The sequence below is a fragment of the Nothobranchius furzeri genome, chromosome 6 (genome assembly GCF_043380555.1).
Source record: "Nothobranchius furzeri strain GRZ-AD chromosome 6, NfurGRZ-RIMD1, whole genome shotgun sequence".
Lineage (NCBI taxonomy): Eukaryota > Metazoa > Chordata > Actinopteri > Cyprinodontiformes > Nothobranchiidae > Nothobranchius > Nothobranchius furzeri.
Window position 1 is genome coordinate 36122354 of NC_091746.1, and position 13030 is coordinate 36135383.

Sequence of the window (13030 nt, forward strand, 5' to 3'; positions counted from 1 at the left end):
TCTCACTTGTTGCAGCCACCAAATCTTGGAGGTGCTCGGGAACGTCAAAGATTGTTGCTACTCTTCCCACTACCAATGGTGGTGCTCTCTCGTTGGTACAGCTAGGCATTGTGCTTGGGTATGGTGGATGTGGGGGTTCAGGATAAGCTTCAATGAGGAGTCTGAGGCACACTCCTCTCGCTAGGGCCACCCTCTTAGTTGACAAATTGCACACCCTTATTGGCACCTTATGCTTTATGTAAACAACACTTACAGAGGTTACATTTTCTGTGACGTTAACGGGCTCCAGCAAGCCCTGATTTTGGGTCCTCCACTTTTCCCCACACAACACATTAAGATATGGCTGGTATGATGGTAGTTTCATCCAGAGTCACTCTAGCCACACAGTAGTCTGCTCCATCATCTTGCATGATTTTTGAGGGCACCAGTTCATCTCCAATGAAAACCTTGCCTTGGGTATAGATGACAACATTATGAGCTTTCATTGGATCCAATCCAAGAAGAACAGAGTCTCTTATGGGAGCTACATGCACTTCCCAGTCGATAGACTTGGAGTCAATCTGAAAAGTCATTATCAGTCCATGTTTAGCGTTCATGCCCTCTCCAACTCCTGTGTTAAGTAGGTAAGTCTGTAGGGGCTGTGTTGCTCTTCATGATGCTCTGATGCAGCTCTTCTGATATTACAGTTGTCTGAGCACCAGTATCTACTATGGCCTGTGTTGGAATGCCATTTCTAATCAGAGGAATCTGTAGGCTCTCACTCCTCTTTCTGGTGCAGCCAATCTGCCCGCCTTGGAGTTGGGGATCTGGGTTTGTAGTCCCATCTGACTTCAGTGTATAGTCCACATACCTGTCACCATGGTTTCTGGCAGTCGTGGGACTGGGTGCTCTTACACAGTCTCTCCTAAAATGTCCTGTTTCTCCACATCTATAACATGGATTGGCTGCTCCACGATTTGGACTCGGAGTCTGAGAGCGCTCTCTGCTGGGCAGTGTCGGCTGATAAATCTGTTTTCTTTCTGCGATAGAGCTTTGGGTTGGGCTGAGGATTTGGGTTCCTATGTTTGACGGCTGTATTTTTTTGCAACCTGCAGCTGTAGGTTTCCCACTGTGTTAACAAGGGTCTTTCCTTGTTCAGCTGGTGCAGCAAACTGATCGGCCGTAACATACTGGGGAGCCTGGATCCTACGGGATATTGTTGCAGCATCCTCACATGTGTCCTCCTCATCAGCCCATGAAATGCGCCTTGCCCGGTTCTTCATTTCTGTGTCCCTGCCCCCAGTAGCTCTGAAGTTATGCTCATGAGCCTCTGCAAACATTTGGGCTTCCACGAGGGAGCTTGGGTTACAGTTCATGACTTCATAGGCCACTTTCTGGTTTCTTAAACCCTTCAAAAAAGCATTCGTTGCCAGTTGGTCTTGTAGTTGGAGATCTACCCCTGGGTATGCAAGTGAGACAAGTCATCTCACCTCCTCTGCAAACTCAGCTGAGGTCTCCTGTCCTTGTCAAAGTTCTCCCACCCTCCTCCTTATTGTGGTTGGGGGGGGGGGGGGGGTGTCTTTGTTTCCAAAGCGTTGAGTGAGTTTCTCCACCAGGAGAACATAATCTTCCTTTATCCGCTCTGGTAGTGAGCAGACGTACCGCACTGCAGCTCCCCTTAAACACTCATGCAGCCTGTCCACTCGTTCAACAGCACTCTATCCATGTTTCCTGGCTTGGCATTCAAACGGCATCAGAAAAGAATCCCAGTCCTCATTGTCATCAAATGTGGCTAATTTAGGTCGCTGGGGCTATGACCAATTGTTATAATAAGCTCCAGTATTATTTTGCCTTCTTTCATCCTGATAGGTATGCGTGCGTTGGACCTTTGGTTCACTGCTACTAGGCTCTCTGCATCCGGTGTCATATCCAAGGTTTGTAGCTCGTCTCGCTGGACCTGAGGTTCGAGTTCTTTGATGAATGACCTCCAGTTCAGCTGAAAAGGGAACACTATCCCAAGCTGTAGTCACATTAGGAGGGGCATTCCAGGTGCATGCCTTTCACTGTTAGAGTGCACTGAGACTTGTTCCTCTTCTTGTCATACAGCTGGTTGTCCTGTTATGTGTGAAAGGACAGGGGCCAGCATTGTTTGAAAGTGTCTCGTTTGTTGATTTAGATTTTCCAGCACAGCTTGCAACCACTTCAGGGCTGTTTCTGCCTCTGCAGATCCTGCGGTAGCTCCTTGTAGTTCTTCCGTCATTTTTGGCCACTTCCGGTTGTGCTTTTATTTTGAAAGGACGAGACCGGAAATATTGAGCGGCTACGCTGCAGCAGCTTTACTGTCGTTTTAGCGCAATCTCTTTTCCCGCTCTCTTATTTTTATCCACAGTTTTAGCTTATATCTTTAACTTGCAATTACTTCAGGAGTCCTCCAGGTATAGTCTTTTGCTTGGAATTACTCACAGAAGTCTTTTAGAAGATCCCACTTCTGACACCATTTGCCGTGCTTCCGTTTCCTGGCGTGTTGGAGATGTGTGTGGGTGAGTAGATACACGACAATTCGGGATCTCAATCACAAAGTTTACTTCTTCCAGCAACAGGGTAAGTTACAGTTTCATCTTTGTTGTTGTTTTATCTGGCACTCTGTTGCTTTCAGTCTCTGACTCTGGCACAGAAAGCGTTTATAGGTGTCCATGCGACAAGCAGCGGGGCCGAGACAACAGTACAACAGGAACTAACAACAAAAAACACATTCTCATGATAAACTTATCTAGCTGCTGTGTTGCATTCACTGACCTACCAAAACTCGGTCCAAAACACCAAACCTGTTCATAGACTGATGGGGAGCTTAACTGCCTGTTAGGTATTTTTAATTGTTCATCTTTGTTGTGAAATCTTTTCCTTTGTGAAATGTTGTTAGGAAAAACCCTTACTTGTTTACTGTGTATGTTTCAGCACCTCCTTTCTGCTTTAGGCATATTGTTCTGTTATTTGAGGCCAAACCAGCCAAACCAGGGAGTTTCTGCCAGACCAAGAAACTTGTAGATCTAGTATCTGAAGAATTCCTTTGTCCTGTGCATTCTAAGACCAAAGAGTTTTCCATTACTTAAAAGCAAACTGGTCAGGTTGGTGTTTTTTACGTCATGCTGCATTCAATGTAATTGGAAAAAGGAGCTTCAAGCGCTTAACCTCGGATTTTGTGTTCTTTCTGGCCTTAGTGCGGGGGACGGATCGGGGTCGATCTGAATCTCGGGGGGACAGATCCCCCCGTCCCCCACCCTATCTGCATGCCTGCGAGTAGGCAACAATTTTTTTCCAAGCTTTATTCAAACCTGCGTCCCATGTAGCAATATCAGGCATCCATCTTAACTTATCTTCTCCTTCTCCTCTCCTGTACTGCTCCCTAGTGGTAGATGCAACCTCCTGTGGCTTCTGTTTCCAGGATCAGTGTGGAATAGGTAGGCGATTACAGAAATCTCAACGTGCAAATTAATAAAAACAGGAATGAGCTTCGAACACTAATGCACTTACAAAAGGGGTCAGAGTTGTCTGAATTATCTCAGAGAAGTCAGGTCTTAAAATCTGTGTAAAGCAGCTCATAACGTTTTATGAGTTTGTGGTGCCCGGTGTGATTCTGTGGCTCGCTAGCGGACTAAGGGTGTTGGACAACAACGGCCTGAACTGACTCACACACTAGTAATGCTGTTGGAGTGAAACAAGACTGTCTCTGAGTGAAATGAGGACGCTCTGCATAAAAAAGAAACAAATTCCTCCCTGAATCTGAAAGACAGCTGAGCATACATAAAAAAAACTAAACACATTTAGCTAAATTCACCATCTTTTACAGTTCCTTTTCTTACCTTTGGCTGGAGATGTTGGTAAGTGTGGTTGGTTGATTTGCAGCAGCGTAGTTACTTGTGGGGAAGGTTGTTTCTGTCTCTTCGGCTGCCTGCTGCATCGCTGACCCATTACATGGCTGTAGAAGGAAGACAAGGAACCAAACTGAGAATAACGGTAACTCTACTGAGTCAAGTTTTCAGGACTTTGATGATGAGGACAGCTTACACTGACAATGTTCAAATCTTGAAGAGGCACGTTAGAAGTTGAGTGTGCTACAGCAGAACCTTTCGGGTTTGAGCAAGTCCCAGTACTGGTGTTGTTCTTTCTCTTGTTTTTCTTGCTCTGCCTCAAGCGATCATGAAGTTTCTTCCTCTGCTTTCTGTTTGTAAAGAGAAATAAAATGAGGTTATAAACAGAGCCTGCTCACACCGCAACCACACAATCAGAGTTTAGACAATCCAGAACCAGTCAAATGTCACACCTACTCATCAGTTCGCCTTGTTTTTGATTAATTACTTGTGCCTTACTTTTCTTTTTGGCAGCATTAATTTGTTTCTTTGGTGAAAATATAGAAATATTAGATGCTACAGAGTCTAGCTTTTACACAGTAATCTAAGTATTCTTAAAATCAAAGTAGAAGTTTCATATAAATTATAAAAAAAAATTAAATTCAACAAAAGGACCACTAAAATAAAAATTTAATCTAAAATGTTTCTTTTGTAGCACTGCCTCAATTTGTCTTTGTTTTGTTGTTAATTTGAGGGTCTGGAACACTGGTCATTGACTTCAATAACTTTGTAATAGTCTTCTTTTTCCAGTCAGCTTTAGGGAATCCAGTTTGTTTACTTTAGGTCTCTGTTTCTGATGATGTAATAGAAGATGGAAGCAACAAAAATTGCAGGTTTGAGCAGTTTTCTCTGTACCTCCTCCTCCTCTGAAGTTGGGCTTTTGGGCAAGTTTGTGAGAACCTACTGTAGGCTGCAGTCCTGCATGACTGAGGGTACATTCTCCTAGTAGCCTCTCCTAACCGACACCTCTCTGTGAGGTTATCAGAGAGAATTTGTGGAGGAGCCCTTACTGCTTTCTTTGTCCCGATAAAAATGAGATTATTAAAGTAGCTAACATTTTCCACTCAAGAAACCTCACAGGGCTAAGAAAGAATCTCATCTACTTCATTTAGTGGACAATTAACAAATCTAATGAAATTTTAAAGGTGCAATATGTAAGAATGCCACCCTGTGGTTACTGCAGTCCTGTTTTTCGAGCAAAAAATGTCTTTCTCACACCTGTTCAGTGAATTTCATGGATGTTGTTGCCAGTTACGAATCAGCACCAGAATATTTTAGTTGACAAGCAAAGACAGGTCATACATAGTAAGTTGATAAGTAGTAAAATATATTGTCATATCTGGCGTTAGCACTCATGTTTTATGATAGGGAGCACTTACTACACTTATCACGGTACTATTTCTCAAACATTACAGGACGTGTGGTTGTTTGCCATCTTGCTCTTATAGTTCTGAACGACTTTAAAGGAAGTAAAACGTCATGTTTGACTCATTATTCACTTCACTCATACATTTCACTGTAATATTGAGTTGTTGGTAAAAGAAGCTTAAGATATTTTTAGAGCAGACTATTTACTTCTAATTCCCAGTTAGCATTGTTAGCTCAACATTAGCCTTTAGCCTGCTTTACCTGGCATTAGAGTAAAACACAAAAGAAGCAGCGGCTTCTTAGGGGTACAAGAAACAACTTCTGGGTTGCTCTTGTTTACTGGCTGTGATTCTTTAAACAACTCTGGAGCTTTTTGCCTGCCAATGTCGAATTACAAATACCTGCAGTGCTGCATTAGCTCACTGCAGATTTGACAATATACCATACATTCCTCAGTGATTATCAAAGGAAAAAGATTTCCTCCTTGTTTTTGTCTGATTTATTCCAGTCAACCAACAGAAATATTCACACTTCAGCAGAGATGTGGTCTCATTAATAACGTATCTTTGAATTGAATTATAGGCAGATGCCTAAAAGCTAAATCTGCTCCTGCATGAACACATGAAGACAGGAACACCAAGGATGCTGCTGGGATAGCACCATTCAAGAATAAGATGAAAATAAATTTATTAAGAAGATTAATTGATTAACTCGAATATTAAAAATGGTAAAAAAAATTTAAATAGGATAAAAAAGGAAAGCACATTTTGCTCCCTATTATTTTTCTAATTTCCGATTTTAATCAAAATGAAGAAAAAACTCACGTCAGTAAGTGTGACCACATTTTGACTGGCACTCCACACAGAAACATGTTTATATCTAAGCTCATGCAGTATTAGTATTATTTTGTTCAGGGAGCCTACGTCTCCTCCATTTCCGATCGGCTCATGGATCCCCGGAAGAACAAAAAAATTAATGCAAGTCAACGGGGCTAAAAGAGTTATTTTCTAATCCGCTTTGCCTTAGACCCTGGATCGCACATATGTTGTACTTATATTGAAATAAAAAGTAATGGTGTGTGTTTCGACCACGCCAGTCACGTACTTTGAGATATATCAGTTTGTAAAAGTTCATAATAAGCTTGACTACAAACCAGACATTGGCACATGACATATATGACGTCACCACAGAATCTCCTCTCCTCTAGCTGGTCAGATTTATGGCTGTTCTTTCCTCCTGAAGAAAGAATTTCAAGTTCCCTGAATTTTCAGCCATTTTCGCTCAGTTTTTCTCCATGTCTGATTCGATGGAGTCACTTTCGTGATGCTCATTTGTAGCCCTGGACTCATTTTCACACAAAACCTAAAATAGCGTTTCCCCCGTTCGTAAATAAGCAAGTTCTTAGTATCAACATGTGTCTTTAATATTCATGGACATCACATGTGAAATCCATGGCACATAACAACAAGCGGGATTAGAAAATAGCATGTTTAGCCCCATTGACTTGCATTAATTGTTTCGTTCTTCTGGGGACCCGTGGTGCGGAAGTGGACGTGACTTAGGCTCCCCGTTACAACACTGAAATGATGACACGGAGTCCTGTTTGCAGCTCAAAATCCTCAGACCTCAGTCAGCTGATTTAATTTAGAAATAAATCTTGTTTCTATTGATCAACAATGTCTACATAATATTCAATTTTTTAGGACGTGCCTGCAGATACTTTGGAAGACATTCAGTCCCTTCCCTGTTTTGTTTTGTATCACAACAATCAAAATTCCATAATGCAAATAAAAATTCTGATTAGCTGAGGACCAAGTTACTGATGTGAAACACTGTAAGCCCATTTAAATGCTGCAGGAGATTTTCATAACACTTTCAGTGCCGACTAGTGAGATGTGAGGACTCAGGTGCAGTATTTAGCATCAGTGAATTTAAAAAAGAATGTTAGTTACTTTGTTTTGCAGTAGGCAACCACGCACATGATCCCAACCACTAGGAGTGCTATGCAGATTCCTGATATAGTTAAAATGCGTTTCTGATACAACTCCTCAGCTTCTGAAAAAGAGGACAATCAGATTTTAAAGTGAAGATCCAGGACACACATTAACAAACCTAATGAAGGCCTAAATCCAAACAATAAGAACAAATCTCTAAAAACGTGTTTGCATTTAATGACAAAAACACTTTGTTAATATGTCTGGAACTAGACAGACAGGGTTTGTTTATGTGCTAAACATCCTAGATGTCTCACATTTGTCCCATAAAATAAAAGATAGATATTTGCGCTCTATCCAAACAGTTACTAGAGCTTGGATGGCGCTGTGCGGGATCAGGGAGGACTGAAACGTGAAGCTGAGGGACTGCAGGTAAGTTGTATAATGTTGTTGTGTTGTTTTATATTAACATAACTATCTTGTGCCAGTAAGAAAATACACTTTTCTTATTTAAAGCCAGTGATTTCACACAACATGCTTGTTTGTCCAGAACTGGGTCAACCCAACCAGTTCAGCCTCACTGAGATACTTTTGCATTCTTTGATGTTTTTAAATTTAAGTTTCTCCCCAACAGGAAAACAAACAACAAAAACATTAAATTCACATATGAATGAAGTCACATGTGAAATAACACATGAGCCAGGTGAAGCATATGACTTGCACATGTTTCCCATTTGAATGTAACAAAAGAAGAACATGGATCTCTTGTGAAACATGAACTAGTCCTGTTAATGTTTCTCCTGTCAATCTGAAATATTTCCATCCATTTTCTGAACCCGCTTGTCAATGTAGGGTCGTGGGGGTGGGGGTGGGGGGGTGCGGGGATGGGGTGGGGTGGGGGACTACCCACTGTAGTCAGGACCATCAAGCTGCTTGGAGATGGTCTTCTAGACAGTATAATGAAAAACACTGTAGGCCATTTAAATTAATCTGATAAAAATATCAAGTAAACAAATAATTTTTTACCCAAATCTACTAAAGGAAAAGTTAAAAATAACTCATTAAATATTTACTCTGACTAAAATCAACATGCTTTTTTCAACCGAAGCAGGAGTTTTACAGTAACGACCCAAGGGACATAATAAGATAATTATTTAGAATTCTGATTAAAGTTAATTCTTGTGGAAACATTTACATAATTTTTGCTCACAGAGAAAAAAAGTTAGAATTTCCTGAAGTATGACTTTTTAAAGAGTGCTAATAAAGTATTTTATCCAGATTTGTACTGTGAAGTGATAATCAACTAGGGAAACTGCAAAAATGTTTTTGTAAAGAATTTAGCTGGACCAGTATTCTCCAACAGCATGGTAAATGTAGTGGGTGTAATTTCATCTGATCGGTGTATTTCTGAACATTGAATGAGAACCCTCTTTGTTGTCACTGACGGATCTATCTAAAGCAGAAATAAAATCCATAATGCCACTCTAGCCTCAGTGGTGTAGGCTAGAACAGAGCTGACTGAGACCAGTTGAAACAGCATTATCTGTGGAGCGTTTAGCTGGACTGGCAGTCTGGTGTTTGTCCAGATCTAGCAGGATAACAGTTCTGATGTGTGAAAGCACCAATTTTCAAAGCACCTCATCGTTATAGGTGATGAGGCAACTGGTGCATAGTGGTTCCGGCGCTTCACCACAGACCTCTTAGATACTGGGACACTAATGGAAGATCAGATGAATGCTGGGACTGATGTCTAGTGTAATGAAAAGATTGAATATGACCTCGAGGCCAATTGCATACACTTTAATTATTAATTTACTGGTCTGGGGCCTCAGCCTCTTTTTCTTTTCTTTTTGTTTTCTTTCCCGATTGATGCTTGTGAACTTTTCTTAGATTTAAGTAGCATCTTTGTGGGATTTGAACTAAACTATTTTGTATTGGGTACTTTTAACCTAACAATCTAGTTTCAATATTTCTTTAAACCTTTGGATGTTTTCCTGCTTTCTTCTTTTTTGAATGGCACTTGAACTAATATCCTGTAACTTTTGCCATCTGATAACAAGCTTTAACGTTCATCATTTCTTTATTCTGAGGGTTTTTCCTTGAGTCGTTGTGTGAGCCTGTGCTGGACTGGTAACATGTCCAGGTGTAGCCTCGCCTCTCAGTCAGTAACTACTGGAGGGAGGTGTCTCTGAAGAGGAATAAACAGGGATGGATGGATGGATGGGTGAATGGGTGGACTTCTTTGTGGTCATTCCATTGATTGATGGTGCTCCCAGAATTAAGCTTTTTGTGGTCTACCTCACTAACTTCTTTCTGATTGTGCAAAACATATGAAAAAATAAGTAAAAATGAAGCACCATATTTTCCGGACTATGAGCCGCTACTGTTTTCCCACGCTTTGAACCGTGCGGCTTATAATGAGGTCCGGCTTTACTGAAGATTTTCCTTCACCTGCCAGGGGGCGCTTTAGCAGAAAGTGAAACAGGCGGAAGTTAAAAGTGGAAATCGAAGAAAGTGCTCATTTTAGTTTAGCACATGCAAGCAGCCGGCACGACGAAGAATTTTTTTCAAATCCATACCCCCTCATCATGGTAACTACACGTATGAGTTCACATGTTGCCACATTTAAGTTGAAGGCCATCGATCTGGCAGTGAAGGAGGGAAACAGTGCTGCCCCATGTAAGCTTGGCATGAATGAATCCATGGTTCGGCGCCGGAGACGGCAGCGGGAAGGACTCATTCAAGCCAGCTTCACCCGGGGATGATGACAGCAACACGGACAGCGACACTGACATCACCACAGAAAAGGTATGTGACGAAGCTCTTCTGAGGCTGTTCAACTCCGACACTGAAGAAGAGGACGTTAATGGCTTTAGTGCGCAAGAGGAAGATGAGAGCGAATTACTTTTTCTGGTAGGCAAGTGTGTTTTATTTACTAACCAGGCATGTTTTGTGTGCAGTTTTTATTTTCTAATCATCCAGGGCTTATTAATGCTGTGTCAGCGCTGTTCTCTTCTTCTAAACATGCAAATTACCGGTAATAACGTGTCAGTGCTGTTTTTATTTCATAACCATCCAGAAATATGAATGCTATCAGTGCTGTTTTCTTTTCTAAACTTGCAGGCACGTTCACCCGTGTTTAAAATTCGTTTTGTTGAATTAAAACAACAACGAAAAACCTCCGTGTAGTGTCTTTCTGTCTAATTATCTATGTTATGGCCATACATGCGCTGTGCGCCGGAGACCTGCATGTGGCTGCTGCGCCGCGACTTGCCTTCGAGTGTGGCGTGTGTGTAGAAAAACTTTTTTTGTTGGTGCGGCCTATATTGAGGTGTGCTCTATAGTCCGGAAATTACGGTAACATAAATTAAATAATTAAATTATCCATAAGTAAACTAATTTTACCAACCAATAAACAAAAGGATCCTCCACACCCAGTTATAACACCACCACAGAGTCAAGTGTTACGCAGTAGTGTTCATTAGTAATGTGAATACGACATGCAAAAGAATGAAAACAAAAGTGCAAGCATGTTAAAACATGTGAGTATAAAGATGAAAAGCGTTTTAAAAAGTAATACAGGTTAGTCTAGCCCGCTTTGATCTAGAACAAGGACAGAAGAGGACACATACTGTAAAAGCTGGCCATTACATAGTTTTGGCAGCGATCACCAGTAAATTCATTTGGACACCTGAGTAGTAAAGACAAGAAACAGACAAGAAGAGAGGGAGTTAGTTTTTACCAGAGCTGTGTAAAACCCACAACAGTCATCACTGGTGTTAGGACGATGGTTCATGGCCAAATAGAATTAGTGAATCTGTGAGTCTGAGTCCTGGTCTCAGACCTTCATATTCAGTTCAGTTTGAGATGAAGTTGTCAGATAATAACTTTTTCTCTCCATTAAGCTACTTTTAAATAGTCTCTTCACAACAGACTGAAATTTGCATGTACTTGAGTTACCATTGAGGAAAAGCCACTAACATACAGGCTTCAGATCCAGGTTCCAGGGTGGTTAGGGTGAGTGTTAGGGTGAGTAGAAAGTAGTAGGCTGTCAGGTCTTCAGTGTGATGGCTTACAGGATACCACAGCATGAATGGGATGATGAGATGAGATGTGAAGTACATGCAAAATTCAGTGCAATGCGTTGCATAAAAGAGTATAAACTCCTAAGTTCCTGCTCCAATTAGCAGCACTTGGTCTTCAGAGGAGTTGATATAGCATCTGATTCCATTCCAGGGAAATATGGATTCCTCCATTTTTATTTTTTTAAAACGTGACAGGGGTGCAACACCAGTTATGACATGTGGGACTGAATACAGTTATGTTCACATACGTTTTGGGTCTGAGACTTTCTTAAGCACAGCTTGTTCACATCGGTGCCCAGTGAATCCCGCCAAGCACCTGGTTGGTGGATAAGAGGGAAAGGAGAAAAACAGCACTTATACATGACAAGAACAGTTGTTGACGAACAGCACGCACACACACGCACACACACACACACACACACACACACACACACACACACACACACACACACACACACACACACACACACAAACATACACACATGCGGCATCCAAGATCCAACAAAGCAGGTTTTACAATTGTAGTATTCTGTTACAGAAGCTTGAGTTTTCTGGGATAGTAAAACGTTCTAGGCTGGTTTTAGTCATTTGCATCTATCAGATTACAGTTAGTTCAGTTACACTATAATACAACAGTCCAGGTAATAGTGAGATGTAATTCCCCAAGCAGCTGCTTCTAAACAATACAATGGCTCCCACACAATAGAGGTTACCGATTCATCAGGGGTAGGGAGGAGGGGTATTCATTGGTAGTTTCTGCTTGTTAAATAACAACAGACAGCTACTATTTATAAGCTTGACTCTGCCATATTCCGGTCAGAATTGACAAAGCTCCTCGGATGAGAAGTGAAACATCTTCAAGAAACCAGAGAAGTCCAGTTGCCTTCATTTGAAACCCTTTTGGATTACCATGATGTGGATGACTGAGAACCTTCAGCAGCACACTGGTTGGAATGGCAACAAAAAGCATTTCTAACAGAACTGTGAAAATTATTTTCAAAAGATTGGTTTCTTTAGGAGGTTAGCAAGTGAAGATCCTGTTATCTCTAAAGACCACATGACCATATGGCTCAGGTATGAGAGAACTATTAGATCTAACCCTTCCCATGGTCAAGAGCTATGAGCGATGACAAAAAAAAAACAATTTCTCTCCTTCAAAGTGTGGTTGAGCTAAGAATAGAGCTGCTGCTCCTCTATCCGAAAACAAGTCAGCTTTGATGGTTTGGGAGTTAAGTAAGGATGCCCTCCATGTGAGCATGTCCACTGGGATGAGGTCATGCTTGGGGAATTGCATCTCACAATTACCTGGTCCCTCTCCGGAACATCTCAAAGAGGTAGGTGAGGAGAGGGATCCTAGAAGGTTGCTCAGCAACATGAAATCAAAACCTAGGAATATGAGAGCTCTACACAGTAGATGTGTTCCAATTCTGATGCTGCATACTTCTAAGGAAGCTCCAGTACTTCAAAGACCACAATCACACCTGACTAAAAAAATATGACACACTGATTTTTTGGGAAAAGTCACAAGGCCTCTCAAGATCACTGCTCATATACTGAAGACAGCAGGAGAACTCATCTGAAATGCTGAAATTGCTTGAATTGCCTGCTGTGAGCCCAGAAATATCACAGTCTAAGACAAGTCTTCTCAGTAGAATATAGGATCATTTCATTCTGGATTGGGTTGGTCATTCAATTGACTCCATCATTGCCTGGAATTTCAGGTTAATAAAGTGTCGATTGTACGCCTCTTATTGGG

General features: G+C 41.4%; 1 protein-coding gene across 5 annotated transcripts in view; it reads right to left on the bottom strand.

Annotated features, from left to right (window-relative positions):
• Positions 1-13030, bottom strand: part of nrg1 (neuregulin 1) — a 47100-nt gene that overhangs the window by 16887 nt on the left and 17183 nt on the right. Inside the window, exons 4-7 of one of the 5 annotated variants that reach the window (XM_070552159.1) lie at positions 10822-10880; positions 7208-7307; positions 4045-4198; positions 3840-3955 (exon numbers count right to left, since the gene is read on the bottom strand). In XM_070552159.1, the coding sequence (XP_070408260.1) occupies positions 3840-3955; positions 4045-4198; positions 7208-7307; positions 10822-10880 (429 nt within the window). Of the gene's footprint in view, positions 1-3839; positions 3956-4044; positions 4199-7207; positions 7311-10821; positions 10881-11522; positions 11591-13030 lie in introns of all 5 variants that reach the window. The other 4 variants (XM_015974437.3, XM_015974430.3, XM_015974414.3 and 1 more) reach the window with 4 other exon arrangements.